The 17,089-nt window shown below is 39.3% G+C and overlaps 1 protein-coding gene across 1 annotated transcript in view; it reads right to left on the bottom strand.

The window, feature by feature from the left end:
• Positions 1 to 258: 258 nt before the first annotated feature.
• CHN1 (chimerin 1) overlaps positions 259 to 17,089 on the bottom strand; it is a 132,518-nt gene continuing 115,687 nt past the window's right edge. The window contains exons 10-14 of the mRNA XM_089690472.1: positions 14,184 to 14,357; positions 13,528 to 13,605; positions 8,023 to 8,160; positions 6,159 to 6,264; positions 259 to 3,407 (exon numbers count right to left, since the gene is read on the bottom strand). Of these exons, the coding sequence (XP_089546598.1) occupies positions 3,236 to 3,407; positions 6,159 to 6,264; positions 8,023 to 8,160; positions 13,528 to 13,605; positions 14,184 to 14,357 (668 nt within the window). The 3' untranslated portion in view covers positions 259 to 3,235. The remainder of the gene's footprint in view (positions 3,408 to 6,158; positions 6,265 to 8,022; positions 8,161 to 13,527; positions 13,606 to 14,183; positions 14,358 to 17,089) is intronic.

The following is a 17,089-nucleotide window of genomic DNA, read 5'->3' as shown; positions in this document are numbered from 1 at the left end:
TTCCTGCTGGTAGAAGCTGAAGGTCAATAGATAAGTAAAAGTTTTTTTTTTTTTTTTTTTTTTTTTTTTAAAGCTGGCCTCTGGAATTATAAAATGTTTTTAAAAACTACAGTTCTGTGGTAATTGTGTGTCTGAAATTCTTCAACTCTTATACGTGTTCTAATTGCATCCTGTTGTTTTTCTGTGTCCCATCTCAACATAGAAATCTTCTATTATTATACAGATACAGAGAGTAAAAAAAAAGAACACAAGCCAGAATGATTCCTAAAACCTAGGTTTAATAAATTAATAGGTACATGCCTGATGAAAAACACATTTAAAAAAATAAAACGCAGCAGCAGCTGCCGTCACCATGCCAAAGTGTCAGTAAACATTATAAAACCTCACGTTCTTGATTTCAGAAAAAAAAAAAATGCAAGTAATGCAACAAAAATTGGACAACACAAAAAAAAAGATCAAAGAAAAAAAAATAAAGTGTGCAATACAAATGTTATTAAGGATAAGAACCGTTTCACATAATCATTATCCTAATCGGATTATGCAGAACATAAAAGGCAGAATCACAATAATCTCACTCCAGGAGGAAAAACATGCTGATTTACAGTCACGACCCGTTTAGCTAGAAGAAACCTCCGACAAAAACGGAGACATACATGCAGTCATTTACAAGTCTGGTTACACTGTAAACACGCAGCAGTAATGGCACAGAATGGACATCACTGCTTTTACAATATAATTGATTGCCACGGTTAAAACAATATAAAAACTTCTTCTGGTCTGTGTACACAAAAAGCAATGCTAAATGATACCCTTAGCTTCAGCACAGTGGAGGCAGTCATTTTGTTGGCTGGATCAGTATGTGCATGAGAGAGAAATTCACACATAACTACTACTAAGGCTTGTGTACATGGGCTATAGAGGTAAAGGCAAGAAACTGGAACCTACAAGAGTAAGGCCATATGTACACTGCATTCTTTTAGATGCCTTTTCTTTTTACAGGAGAAAAGCAGCAGAAAAAAATGTTGTAAAAGCCACGTATTTATGTGTGTTCATGAGTTTGGGGTAATGAATTCTATTGGCTAGCATAAGAATGTAATCTTGCCATCAGAATGTATTAACTTCCAAAGTGTTTTTTTTTTTTCTGCCTCTAAACTCCTGTAAATGCCTATATGAGCATGGACGCATAGGTTAACATGGAAGGACATTTGGAGGAAGAAAGGAAAAAAAAGCATCAATTGCCTGTAAATGAGGCATTTTCGAGCACAAGTGTGCATGAAGCCTAAGTGATTTTTAAATGCATTTATGCAAAATACACTGCATTGCAAGCAAGCCAATAGACATTTAACTTGCTAAAAAGCTTCTGCTTTTAATTTTACAACTAAGCAGCCCAGAGATCCCAAACCCTGCTGGTAGGGAGAGTTACACCAATTATGGTTGATAGCTAGGCCATAGCCATTTGTCTCACTATTGACCATTGAGGCTGTCCGTCATATTGATGGGCTGATAGATTGGTGAACGAGTCAAGGCCACACTTTCAACCATAAGAACTGGTCTAAAATAGCATACCAGACTACTCTGACATTTGGGCCCCCCAGGTTGCTAGCTAGTAAAGTCGAAGGTGATATTTGGGGTAAAACCAAAGTCACATGCCTATTAAACAGCAGCAATGTTTTGGCAGGTTTAATGTCACTTCAGGTACATTTTAATGTGTGCCTGTGAAGTGTGATGTACTTGATCATCACTTGTTACTTACAACTAAAGTTTAACTTTTACAACATTTACAACTGGTGCAGGGGCTGAGCCTCAATTACTTGGTTTAAATTGATTCACATTTCAACCCCTGTACTCAATGCCCTTTTAAAATGCTTCCTAAATACCCATGTGTACAACCTTTACTGTGATGTCAGATGGAAGCTATCTGAGAGTGGAGAAAAACATTTTTTTTTTTTTTTAAGGATTTTTAAAGCGCATACTATGAGCCCAAGTTTTGAGGTCATTCCACTTCAAAATGGCTTGTTTTTCTGTGTGACAGTACCATGGAGCTTTCAACTGAAATACAGATCACAGATTTCTCAGCAGCATGAAACCTACTGCATAGGGCATGTTTTCATTGACATGTGCGCTGTTGCAGCTCCTACCTAACAAGCATGGATCATATTACATTGTGAAAACTATAAAAGCAAGTGTTGCGTATTAAATGTCATGCTTTCAGCTGTCAGATAGGACTCAAAAAAAGTGCCTGACATTGACCATAAAGGAGGTATTCTTACCTCATCCATTAATTGGTCATGCTGCAGCATTGATAGCAAGGGCTCACTTGCGCAAGCAGTAAACCATACCAAAGTGACGCAGTTCGTTACATGCACGTTCAAATACTTTTGTTCATCTTTGTGATAAAACGTGTGGGTTTTTTTTTACATGCACTACAACTGAATTGTAACCATGTGCAAAAAATAAATAAATGGACAGAAGTGAATCCTTGACCCACCAAAGTCCATCACAGAACCAAATTGTGCATAACTGACTACACCATTCATTATGAAAATGAATGCCGACCGCCAACTATGCTGGCAGAGATCAGAAGCCTGGCTCATATATTGGTCCCGTCCCATGTCAGTGAGTCCTTTTTAACCAATCCCACATTGGGGAAACTTCATCACAGCTATGGATCAGCAGTTTTTCTAGGCAAACATAACATTGAACAGCATCTTCCAAATGCTTCAGCAATGAGCAAGTCTGCCCAGACACACTGAGGTTGTCTATAGCAACCATTAATGTGTTTTTTCAGGTATTAGGGCCAGTTAAAACAATGATGCAGCAAACTTTTTTAAAGGGAACATGTTCTACTGTTCGTTGGGACACCAAAATACATTTATAAAACCAAGTATGATAACTGGCTTCATTCATCAATCAGCGGCTCCAAAAGTACCAGAATGCTATTTTAGGGAGCTGAATCACATGCTGTGAGCACAGATTAGAAAGTGAAAGAGGAAACGATTGGCTGCCATAGGCGAAGCAGACATTCATTCTTCAGATGCCTCCAGCTACAAGGAGCAGTGTGTGTCATCTATGTGTTTCTCTAACTCAAACATTGAATCTGTCACAAAATGGCTGCCACCTCAACATGTAGGCTCTAGGCACAATTCAAATAAGGGAGTTGGCCAGAAAAGTTTGCTCATCTTTGCAGCAAAACAATCCTTCATATTCTGGTATACAGTCCGTGTTTTTTTCTTTTTCAAAATAAAATGTCCTCATTTTTAATTAACATTTCCACCACCAGTCTCTGATAACGAATGTCATTTAGTGCTGCCATGGCATCTAGCTCTGGTGCACGCATGAGAGTTGGTCCAAACACTATGCCAAGGTTTTCTGCGTTCATTAAATTGTCCTTCTCATGAAGAGTTACCCTGCAGGGAATACAAAATTACATCTCATTATACTTGCTGTGCATCCAAATGAAGGGTTATCTGTAGGGCACTGCAGGCAAACCAGAACATGCAAATAACCCCCCTTGTGCCCCCCAAAGCATTGTGTACTTTTCAGTTTGAGTTTATCTCAGGCTGTGACATTATTCAATGGGAAGGTCCTATTATGTGTTGCTAGGACACGGTTTCATTTTTGTCTAAGTTGTGGCCAAAGGACTTGTGGGCATAGGAAGCAGAGGCTGTCTGACAGCAAGAGACAGAGGCCATTTTGTATGACAGGTTTGTGTTAATTAGAAGTGTCAAGCTGAATGCAAGAGTGCCGCTACTACTTAGAGTCTAGATTGTGTACTTTAACAAAGTGGAGGCCTTGGATGCCATAGTTACTAATGTGCTACTGCTGTAGCTTTTAACAACTATTTCTCTGGGAACAGAATGCAGTTGTAGGTCTAAGGAATGACTTGGGGGTGAGTTTTTGTGTGATTATTTTTTATAATTTACATAATAAATGTATCCAAAGGTTGAATAAAGCTGACCAGAAGTAAAAAAATAAACAAGGTCTGCTCCCATGGGTTTGCCCACAATGTAGTCAAAATACAACAGCCTTGCAAACAACATCTTGCATTGTGAAGATAGATATAAAATAAATAGCTCGACCCAGAATCATTTGTCAAGTGATTTTCAATGAAATGTCTTTTTACGTACTCCGTGTATTTTATAGCTTGCTTGCTGAAATTAGGCAAAGCATCAAGCAGCCACTAATGAATGCCAGTAATTCATGATACAGGTTTTCCTGTGAGCTATAGGTCTCTTGATCAGTGCACCAACGAATTTGACCATGCACCAACGAAAACATTTCTAGCAAGTTAAAAACTGCTGAATTGCAGTAAAGTTTTCAGAACTCAGTGTTAACCTTGTAGGCAAACAGTATAACTGAATGAACACTGCAAAGCAGCCAGATATCATGAGATTCCTAGACATAGGCAAACATAGAAACTCTGCTTAAATAAGCAATGAACAATATTGTGTGGAAGAAATAAGATGCACGGCAGCAACACCCTATGGTCTTAACTTTATACTATGAAATTTGTATTTTAAATACATTATTACTTACATCTTGCTTACATTTTAAAACCTTCAATAAAACATCAGTTGTAACTGGTTACGTTTGTTACACTAATGTGAAGCTGTGACAGTATCAGGCTTGGTGGATTTGGCAATGGCAATTTAGGTACACAAGTTTTTGGCATGAATAGTACTTACACCTAGGATAGCTGCTGTGACATGGTCCTGATGCTGGCAACATGTCAGTGTCTGGATAACTAAGAGGTCACTCATCTGCTCCCATGGCATCGCTCCCTCGCTAAGCCCTACAAGTGAGGTGTGTCTCTGTCTCCAGTCCCTCACTGGGAGCAAATCCTCCAATGTCTTAGCTAGCAAGTAAGCTGTAGAAGCAGGAACGTGATGGCCCCTGCTGCAACTTAAACGAATCACAACCAAGTTCCTAACTAACCATTAAAGTGATAGTAAAGGTTTTATTTTCCATTTTTTATTAAAATAACAAACATATTATACTTACCTGCTCTGTGCAATGGTTTTGCACAGAGCAGACCTGATCCTTCTCTTCTTCAGTCCCCTGATGGTGCTCCTGGCTCCACCCCTGTTCAGTGCACCCACAATAATCCACTTGCTATGAGGGCACTTGTGCATGCTCGCTCCTGAGCCCTACTCTGTGTCTCCATAAGCCACCCACAGTGGGGCTCGGCTCTGCACAGCTCCCTCATCACTGGCTCTTACTGACAGCAGCCAATGGCTCCTGCTGCTGTATCTGAGCCAATGAGGAGCCAGAGAGCCAAGGCTCTTGTGCACATCACTGGATCAAGATCGCCTGCAAGGGAAGCTACAGGCAGGAATTATTTTACCTTTACATTATAAAATGTAGTAAGGTAAACACCTTCTTCCTTTACAAGTACTTTAACCTGAATATAAACTCTTAATAAACCCATAACCTCAACCTAACCCCTAACAACCCTAAACCTATAGGGGCTTTTGAATTGAAAATGCCATTGTAATACAAACATCAATAAAATAAAAAATGGAATGCTGTGAAAACTTAGGACATCCAAGTTCATAGTAGCAGATTATCAGTGGTCAAAACCTACAAACGCTGCGTGTTAAAATGAAATTTGTGCATTTCTAGTTGCTAGAATGTACAAACTTGGAGTCCCTTATTCATCAAAATGCGTAACAGTGGTGTTTATCCAAGCTGGAAAGGATTTTCGGCTGGGATGTACATAGACTGAAGTAAATTTCTTTATGTACTAATCATCATCAAAATACCAAACACTTTTAGTCCTGGGAATTGAACCACCAAGGTAAGCTGAGCTCGTGTAAGAAATGTATTTGTAGATGTGTAGTGTAAAATAGGTAATTTTATTTCAATAATTGCATTGGCTAATTCTGTTATCTTGTCTGTAGCACATCCTCTGGAGTGAGTCTGCTGTAAATGATAAAGAAAAGGGATTATGGTGGATGTATCATGTAGCGCAGTGTGACCAATTGGCATCTAATGTTTGAAGAGACTTGGGAGCCTGGCAGTGACAAAACCAGATCCACTGCCAGTGGGCATGGCATCATTTCTTATTGCTGGAGGAAAAACTGGAAAGAGCTCAACAATAGCTTTTCTTTAAAGTACAATGCCAAATTGCAGAATTCAAAGCTTTCTGAATGATTTACCTTTTCAGATGGGCCATGAGATATCTCAGTGATTCACAGTGTGCAGGAGGTAGCAGCTTCAAAGCTTCGTGAAGAGCTTCTAGCTGTGTGTCAGGATCCACGGCCTCTAGATGACACAAGAAAGACTTTCATTAACCCTTTCAGAAGGTTTATGCCACTAATTTCCCATCATGACTCTGGCAGAACCTGAATGAAAAACCTTTTGATGGTGACACATAGGAGTTAAAACTTGACAAGAGGTTCTGACTTTCCCACAAGCCATGCAGAGTTCAGTTTTTACATTTTTCCCATGAAAAGGTGCACTTTGAGTTGTCTGCCATAAAACTCATGAAAATGCAACAATGGTAGATTGGCTGTTACTGCAGCAATGATGTCAAAACCACCAGGACCCTATAAGCATCCAGTTATATATTTTCCTCAGATTTTGGTGGTTTACCACTGAAAGCTCTAGTTCTACCACATATTCAAAAAAGCATGCAAGTATATTAACCACTTCACATCCTTAGCCCATTTTAAAATGTCCTGGACATGAAGTGGTTAAAACAAGCTCATGGCTGGAGCTATGAGTTTGCCATCTGAAAAAATGACACCAAACAACAGTTCAGCAAGCGTCATCTGGGCAGATCTACAGCTACTCAATCACATTTACAGTAACCTCTGAAGGCTTTTAAAGCCTTCTCCTACAAAAACATTTTTGTGAAAGCTTGCAATTTTGAGTCTTGACATATTTGGTATCTGTTTTCTCAACACAGCCTCACCTTTAATATTTGACAAAAAATTGATTATATTGTGTTTGTGTGCAATAAAATTTGTTTTAATGTATTATTTCCTGAAAATATGCATTTGTTAAACAGCTTTGCAAATACTGTACAAAAAATTGCAGCTGTCACAATTTATTCTCCAAGGCCTCTGCTTTCATAAAATGAATTGCCCTAGACGTGAAGTGGTTAAAGGAAACCTGTGTGAAAGAAATGCTGGAGATGATCTTCTGAAAAAGCAAGTCATTTGGCTGGCACAACACAAAGGAGCCCCAGATGACATCAACACTGACAAAGTGCAATGGGCAGAGTCTAGCGATCACTGTGGGAGGAAGGTACACTGTGTTGTGTGGTCTAGAGGAGATCAAGGATTAGACAACGACTTTGCAAAGTGAGAAGCGTTGTTTCTCTATGCCGTGCACTTTATAAGGATGTCATTACTTTGCCTTCATGTGTATGCGTGTATTACCTCTATATTCTCTATTCATGTTCATAAGTGAATCTGCGAAAAGCACTATATGTTTCCCTTTGCATTTTTAAGTCTACTGGCCTGGTATATCCCTCACTGATTGGATCCATTAATGACTGCTGAAACTTGACACTGGATTTAAAGGGATATGTACTTGAGACCTTTGTAGTGAGGGTCAAACCCCAAAGATTAGAGAGAGTGCCCAAAGGGGATGGTGAAGGTTTCACCGAACAATTGCACATTATCACTTTATACATAAGAATTTCTGGATTCCTTTACAGTTTTGGACTGATTCATCATCCAAGCACTGAAATTTATACTGATGAATGTAATTTTGTCAAGATTTGGCATTGAATTACTGGAATAGTTGTGTTTCACATTCATTACCGCTTGCTAATGTAATATATGTACATTTTTGAGAGTTTATACTATTGAGATATTGTATTTTTGAGTGCAGTATTTATCATATTGTATTACTGAGGTTGTTTTCACTTTGTGTTTGTGGTTCAACTCAATCTGTGCGCAGGATCTATCTATCCAATACATGAAAAAGTCTGTAACAGACTTACAGTTTCCTAGAAATTCCATTAAATAGGTTCATAATTTGGTCACTGTTGAACGCAACATTTTTACTTACTTGCAGAATCGAGGAACTTGGGATATGCGTCATATGTAATCAGTGGGATTGGAAGTTCCCTGAAGTACAGTTTCAGTGCACCAGTTATAATGTTAATGTCTTCATATGCATTTACAGATATGTCAGCTTTCTCACCATCTGAAACAGAAAAACAGTTATCATATCCTATTGTGAGACCACATTAAAATAAAGTTTAAAGCTCTGTAAGCATTTTAAAAGACAAGACATGATCTTGTTTCAATAATAGATTAAGTTACAGGCACCCTGTAAAAGGTGAATTTTACCCCTTTCACTGCCAGGTTCGTACACTGGATGGACCCGACAGTGGAGGTTAGGGAGGGTTTAAACACAGTTCCAATATCTGCAGCCACTGGGAGCATGTGTATGTCTGTTAAGCCGGTTGTGGGCTGTCGGATGGAAGCAATCAAGCAGCTATGTTTTCTAGACCTTTGCACTAGTATTATGCAACAATAAATTGAAACTACCACCATTATATTCTCCAGGGCAGTGTTTCTCAACCTTTTTCCAGTCAAGGCACAGTTTAAAATCATGGACAGTCCTGAGGCACCCTTTAAAATTATGGACAGTCCTGAGGCACCCCATTTCTAAAATTTGAAAAACTATTCTAATAGTTTTATATAACACAGCAACATTCATACATGTAGGACACCCAACGTTAGAATTGATTTATTCTTCCAAAGCAAATACACTTTTGCACACTTGTACTGAGTAGTATTCCTAGGTTTGTCTTCTCCCTCAGTTTTCCTCCATAACTGAGCTAATGTGACCCCAGCACTGATGGAGAGAGGCAGGGGAGGGTCAAACTAGGATGGTGTGCAGACAACTGACATCCTCCTTATCAACTGTTATTGGTTGTCAGGACACTGGAAGCTAGAAGGTTTGTAATGGTGCACAATGAAAACCCTGGCTTTGTGTAATTAAAAGGCAGGCTTGTTCCACCTACTGGCTTGTACACAAGTTTTGGGCAATTTTAAGAAACTTTGCAATAGGCACCCCTGATGAAACCTCAAGGCACCCTGGTTGAGAAAGGCTACTCTGGGGTATCTGCTTTCAGAAAATATATAATGCTGTGGGAGTTTTATGCAATCTTCAGGGCTAAAATCATTTTTATATACACGTGTGCAAAAAAAAAACAAAACAAAACAAAACTGCTGTGGCAGCAAAACGCGTAATAATTATCCAATAGGCAGCTAATCTAATCCTTGCTTTCATGGAGAGCTATGAGCACGGCTGGTTTCGACGCCTCCAAGTGCGTAAGGATTCCAGATGCCCTACTGGATGCTGAGGTTCCTCCGGGTGCTACATCACTACAAGACACAGTAATGATAGAGACTGGCAGGAGAAACCAAAGCACACACACAGCAAAGGACAAGATATCTGACACACTTAGAAGTGTTGGATACCAGTGGCACTTAAAGCTCTTCAAAATAGTGCAGATTGATTCACCACCTGCTGAAAAGGTAAGTATTAAATATTTTTTGCAGGGTATCTGTGATAGTTACACAGTTAGTCTGGATGAAAAAAAGACAAAACTCAATCCAGTTCAACCATTAGAATACAATCCTATACCCACAGTTGACACAGAGGAAGGCAAAAAAAAAACAGCAAAGCCTTATCCAATTTGCTCCTGCAGGGAAAAAAAATTCCTTCCTGATCCCCCGAGAAGCAATCGGATATTCCATGGATCAACTTTACCTATATATGTTAGTATCCAGTTATATTCTGTGTATCCAAGAAAGAATCCAGGACTTTTTTAAAGCAATTCACTGTGCTGGCCAGAACCAACTCTTGAGGGAGTCTATTCCACATTTTCACAGCTCTTACTGTGAAGAAAACTTTCCGTGTTGGGAGATTACATTTCTTTTCGAGACGTAAAGAGTGTCTTTCTTGTCCTCTGTGATGACCTCAGGGTGAATAACTCTACACCGAGTTCACTATATGAACCACTGATGTATTTATACAGGTGAAACTCGAAAAATTAGAATATCGTGCAAAAGTTCATTTATTTCAGTAATGCAACTTAAAAGGTGAAACTAATATAGGAGATAGACTCATTACATGCAAAGCAAGATAGTTCAAGCTGTAATTTGTCATAATTGTGATGATTATGGCTTACGGCTCATGAAAACCCCAAATCCACAATCTCAGAAATTTAGAATATTACATGCAATCAATAAAACAAGGATTGTATATAGAACAATATTGGACCTCTGAAAAGTATAAGCATGCATATGTACTCAGTACTTGGTTTGGGCCCCTTTTGCAGCAATTACTGCCTCAATGCGGCGTGGCATAGAAGCTATCAGCCTGTGGCACTGCTGAGGTGTTATGGAAGACCAGGATGCTTCAATAGTGGCCTTCAGCTCTTCTGCATTGTTCGGTCTCATGTCTCTCATCTTTCTCTTGGCAATGCCCCATAGATTCTCTGGTCAGGCGAATTTACTGGCCAATCAAGCACAGTAATCCCATGGTCATTGAACCAGGTTTTGGTGCTTTTGGCAGTGTGGGCAGGTGCCAAGTCCTGCTGGAAAATGAAGTCAGCATCCCCATAAAGCTCGTCTGGGGAAGGAAGCATGAAGTGCTCCAAAATCTCCTGGTAGACGGCTGCGTTGACCCTGGACTTAATGAAGCACAGTGGACCAACACCAGCAGATGACATGGCTCCCCAAATCAACACAGACTGTGGAAACTTCACACTGGACTTAAAGCATCTTGCAGTGTGTGCCTCTCCATTCTTCATCCATACTCTGGGTCCTTGGTTTCCAAATGAGATGCAAAAGTTGCTGTCATCAGAAAATAGGACTTTGGACCACTGAGCAACAGACCAGGTCGGTTTTTCTTTAGCCTAGGTAAGACGGTTCTGAAGTTTGTTGTTCAGGAGCGGCTTGACAAGAGGAATACGACATTTGAAGCCCATGTCCAGTATCTGTCTGTGTGTGGTGGCTCTTGATGCACTGACTCCAGCCTCAGCCCACTCCTTGTGAAAATCCCCCACACTTTTGAATGGCCTTTTCCTGACAATCCTCTCCAGGCTGCGGTCATCACTGCTGCTTGTGCACCTTTTTTCTTCCACACTTTTCCCTTCCACATAACTTTCTATTAATGTGCTTTGATATAGCACTTTGGGAACATCCAATTTATTTTGCAATTACCTTTTTGAGGCTTTCCCTCCTTATGGAGGGTGTCCATGATGGTTTTCTGCACAATTGTCAGGTCAGCAGTCTTTCCCATGATTGTGATTCCTACTGAACCAGAATGAGAGACCATTTAAAGGCTCAGGAACCCTTTGCAGGTGTTATGGCTTAATTATCTGATTAGATTGGTCTACTTTGAGCCTAGTATATTGCACCTTTTCACAATATTCTCATTTTCTGAGACTGTGGATTTGGGGTTTTCATGAGCTGTAAGCCAGAATCATCACAATTATGACAAATCACAGCTTGAACTATCTTGCTTTGCATGTAATGAGTATCTCATATATTAATTTCACCTTTTAAGTTGCATTACTGAAATAAATTAACTTTTGCACGATATTCTAAATTTTTTTGAATTTCACCTGTACATGTTGATCATATTCCCCCCTTAATCTCCTCTTCTCAAGAGAGAATAAATTCAATTCCTCTAATCTTTCCTTATAGCTGAGCTCCTCCATGCCTCTTTATCAGTTTTGTTTCCCTTCTCTGTACTTTCTCCATTTCCCCAATGTTTGTTCTTTTTGTGCACTGGTGCCCAAAACTGAACTGCATATTCCAGGTGAGGTTTTACTAATGATTTGTACAGGGGTAATATAATATCTCCCTCTCTGACGTCTATACTTCTTTAAATAAAAGAGGATTTTGCTCGCTTTAGAAACCGCAGCTTGGCATTGCATGCCATTATTAAGCTTGTGATCTACCAGAACTGCCAGATCCTTCACCATTGATTCCTCCAGTCGTACTCCCCCTAGTATGTATGATGCATATTAGCATACAGGCTGCACCCCAATGAAAAATTGGCCCAGTGCTCTAAAAATCCAAATCCTTCCCTCTTACACCAGGTCTTCAGCCATGCATTGAGTTCTCTAATCTCCCCCTGTGTTTCCGGAGTTGCATATGGCACAGAAAATATTTCAGAGAATATCACCTAGGAGGTCCTTCCCTTCAACTTGCAGCCTAGTTCTTTAAACTGATTCTTAAGGAGCCTCCACCTTCCATGTATTCCGTCATTTGTTCCAACATGAACCGAGACAGCTGGGTCATGCCCAGCCCCTCCCAGTAATTTATCAACCCGGTCCAACACATGCTGAACCCTGGTACTAGGGAGACAAAAAAAACAAAACATTCGGTTGAGGTGATCCTGGCGACAAATTATTCTATCGGTCCTTCTGATTATAGAATCCCCTACTACCACCAGCTGTCTAGGCTTTCCTGCACTACACTCACAACTCCTTCCAGATGGTCTGCCCTCCTGCTTGTTAAAGATAGCAGTGACATCCAGGGCTGCCACCCATAAGCTTGTCACAACCACATCTTCACCCAACTTGGTAAATCTGTTTGGGTGCACAAACCCAGGGACGGCCTTCCTTTTCTGTGAGCCCCTACCACTCCCTCTTGTTACAGTAACCCATCTTCCTACCTGATAATCCTGATTAGCCCCTCCGCCCTCCAAATCAATCCCATTAGATACCTGCTCAGAGAGCAGAGACCCCTTTAAAGGTTGTCGATTCTGCCCAGTGTTGCAATGTGATCCTCTAGATCTCGAATGCGAGTTTCCAGAAGGGCAACCTGCTCATATCTGTCGCAGCGGTATCCATCCTGGAGCTGTTGCTCCATTGTTGCATACATGTGGCACACTGTGCACTGCACAAAACCTTCAACCCTGCTAGTACACATTAACCCAGTTACAATATTAATAGCAAATATCAGTTGTCACTTACAGGTTAGTAGACTTCTGTTATAATCTCCTGTTTAACTTTTTTTCTTTACTTTAATGACAGGGTTGCTTAAGAGCTGAACTGGCAAATATCATAACTGCAATTAATGCAGCTATGTAATCATTTAGCTTAGCGTGTCTTTATTTTGGTTTCCCATTGATAAATGGCTAGAGGTAGGTAGATAAACATGCACTAAGCTAAGCAAGGCTGGACTGGAATTAAAAAGCAGCTACAGCATATAAAAGGTATACAAATGTAACTGACAGAACATCTTCTAGTTAAGCTACCATATAACATGCATTAGCACCACTACAGCTCAGAACTGTCTGTGGCCCAAGTGCCACAGACAGTTCTTAATAGATGACTTTAGATTGGTTTGACTTAGGCTGATCATCCCACAGGAGGAGATCAGTCCAGGCCAATAATCCAAGCAGACCAGTCCTCATGCAAACAACAGCACTGATACCAGTAAGAATGAAAAGGCCTCAACAATGAACTGCAGATGTATAGGGAGAATCACAATGAACATGACTATATGGACAGTTCCTTTAAAAATGTAATTTATATTCTACCTCGGTCGAAGGCCATTTTAGCATCTTCAATGAGATCAGTGAAACCTGATATTCTATACAGTCCTTCTGAATTCAAGCCTGTGATAGAAAATAAAGATAGAGAAACCATAATTTGCAAAGCAAGATATCAAAAAAAAATTTTTGTTTAACCAGTTTGTGCAAAGTATAGATTTGTACTAATTGTGTTCTAACATTCTTCAGTGGCATTGAAATAAAAAATTTAAAAGCTAAGTATGTGTACTGTATTATATCTTAAAGCACATCTAAAGGCTTCTGTGTGAGAGTCTAACCAAGTACCAAGATCGCATACATGCACAACCCTCAATGATCATAGTCATAGAACACCTGCAAGTTCTACTTTAATGGACTAAAGGTAATTTAAAAAATTTGTTTCCATTTATAGTTTTTAAATATATAAGTTTAAATGCTTTGCTACACAATGAGTGCATTGCGGAGCTGACAAAAAGAGCTGACAAAAAGGTTTATATAAAGACGTCAGATCTTCACAATGCAAAGTCAGGTCACTTGAATGAAACCATTACAAACACAGAAAAAAAAAAACCAAACTTTATTTTCTGTGTTGTTGGAAGGAATGAGAACCCAGGTCCTTGTCACTCTATCCTACCCAACAGGGATATAATTACATAAGAACTCACCTCTAGCCTCTATCTCTCTAATACACATGTCCACTACCATCGGCCTCTTCGTGTTGTGTGCTTTAACTAAGGTGGTGAGGTCACAGCTGTAAACTTTCTTGACGTGTTTCAAGTCCGGCTTGCAGTCGTTAGGAACCATCTTAGAGCACTGTTTGTGAACATTTAAACCACAATCTAGAATATAAATAAAAATATACTGTAAGGAAAAACACTGACACCATAAAAACAATATTAAAAGAACAAACACATCTGATTTTTTTCTAAGTTCATGGAAATCAAGCTTTATTAATCAATTTGAACATCAAGTAAAAAATGAACATATAAAGATACATTTTATCTTACTTTCTTGATCTAACGCGTTATTTAAAAAGATAACATGCATCAGTAGTAACAGCGGGAGTCTCTGGTACTAGTGAAAGTAATCTCTAGAACTGTTCTAAGCCATCTATCAACAGGACAGACTTCTGAGAAAATTACAATAAGCGGTGTGCACTGTGTGAAGGACTTTATAAATGCAATGATTATGCTTTACATTGGTTAGCCAGAAGGCCCTACAGTATTCCTGGTCACAGCTCGATAATGCAAATTTTTCCCAAACAGGAAACCGGTCTGGAAGGCATTGGGCTGAAGCTACCACAGTCTTACGAATTGCATACATGTTCTTGGGAAGCGAAGGAGTTCTTCAACATCTCGAATGAGGTGCCTGTCTTGGAAATTTCATTCAGCCTGCGAGTGTGACAATGTCAAAGGCTTCTCAGAAAGTATTTTGTTTGATGACAGATACACTTCAGTCAGGACAAACAATGGTACTAAACTTCTACAAAATCAAGGTATGTGCTTTGTAAGTATCATTCGTTTCTTTTGTTGAGCTACAGATTTAAATGGAAGAGCCAATCTACTTGATTTAAGTATATGAAGTGCAATGACTAGTTGTGTGCCTAACACATGCATACTGAAAGAGGTAGGTGTACCGTGTACAAAGAGGTTTTTATTGTCGGTGTACAGCTAACCTTTCAAGGAACAATACTTTTCCTGCCAGTTTGCTTGAAAATGAAAGGCAATCACAGCTATTCACGCTGAAAGTTTGCAATTGAAAATGTGCATTTAGTCTGAACTTAATGCCAAAATGTACAAAATGACAGCTTTATAACATTCAGGTACAATGGCAATTTGGAGGAATCAAGTATTTTGGATTCTGGTCGTGAGCCATATTCTGAAGTAGCACGCCCTAGTCAGGAGGAACAGAGCCATACATAGAAGGCTGTCACAATGCTAAGAACTGAAGGATGACAACACGTAATCATGAACACTTAACATTTCATACCAGACTAAACTAGATACACTCCTTGAACACACTACATTTTCCATGACATAAGTGACGGGAGGATGTGCATTACTAAGAATGTCAAATTACTGACTGTAATTTTTGTTTTTGGGAAACCAATTATTTTTTGGAAAAAAAGAAAAAAAAGTTTCCAACATTACAACTTTCAGTCCTGACCTCCAAAATAGAGAAGAAAAAACCAGAGCAACCTGGAGCTCATTTCCATCTCAGCTTCCATCCCCTAAGGAATTGAAATATTGATTGTAAACAGTTGTTTTTATAACAACTGCACTTTTATATACCAATCTAAACCATTCCATGTTGAAATGTGAGGATAAAATAAAAAAGTACAAATTTAGCTTGGACACTTCACGAAAGAGACCTATTTACCACTATACACATTGGTGTTCATTTAAACTGTCATTACAATGGCATGGTCACATCATAAGAAGAAACTTCACACATATATTAAAGGTAGATGTGTAACGTGCGGATTCAACATTCAACACAATACGTATGTATTAAATACCATACATATGGAGAAAGCAGAGGTCATTGACAACACGCAGCTAAGCTTTGCAACCAAGTGTTACACAGTAGTAGAAAATATCCCCACCCACCAGGATCTAGGATAGAAAGCAAGACCCAAGAAGAGGTCACTCACGAAAACTAAAAAACAAACAAAAAAAAAACATTTTAGACAGAGATCAGGAACTTTGTCTTATTACCCACATGTGATCTCCACTACAAAAAGTGATAAGCAATTAATTTGACTGTATCTTAACATATATTGCTGGGGAAGAAAAGAACATAGGTGCTCGGTACCTAACTTAAGGGCTCATGCACACGGGAATAAAACTAATGAAATGTATACAGGATCTTGCTGGCAGGCAAGACTCTGCATAAAACGTGCTCCAAAATGGTAAATGTTAACACGTCTATGTCCATAAGCACCACTGCCGCTGGCTGTGCTTTGTTTATATTTACATCTCTTCAAGCTCTGAATAATTCATTCGCTAGGCAGTGCAAAATGACCCCCGCCTTCAGTTATTTTGAAAAAAAAGGTGGCTAACTGAAGGCGAAGGTCATTCTGTGCATGCACCACTGCCTAGTGAATGGCTCATTCAGGGCCAGCAGAGAGATTTAAACAAAGTGTAGGCAGTTGCGCAGAGTTGCATCTGCCTTTAGTCATTCACAATGATTGAATTCATAAGCACTAGGCAGCGGTGTTTAAACAGGTAAGCGTTCACACCAATGTTTACATGCGTAACATACAAATCAGTTCAAATCAAAGGCACAATTTCCTACTTTAGCGTTATGCAGCTCATTGTTACAGAATAATACTGACCACAAGGCTTCTATGTGCACTAGGCCCATAGCCTACAATAATGTTCAGATCTGTATAAAATTGTACACATTATGGATCTAAACACTATTTTGTATGCCCGTGTACATGAATCCTAAACAGGTAAGGCACAGCAATATGAATGTCTGCATAATTCTCAAATGTACTCAAAATAGTTGCCTTTCTAATAGTAAGATGCAAATAGCAGTTAACCCTACCAACCAAAAGAGTAGTATG

Source organism: Staurois parvus, unplaced genomic scaffold, assembly GCF_062004578.1.
Source record: "Staurois parvus isolate SC_StPar_1 unplaced genomic scaffold, SC_StPar_1.0 ptg000530l, whole genome shotgun sequence".
In the NCBI taxonomy this organism is placed as follows: Eukaryota; Metazoa; Chordata; class Amphibia; order Anura; family Ranidae; genus Staurois; species Staurois parvus.
This window is presented reverse-complemented; position numbering and strand designations above follow the sequence as displayed.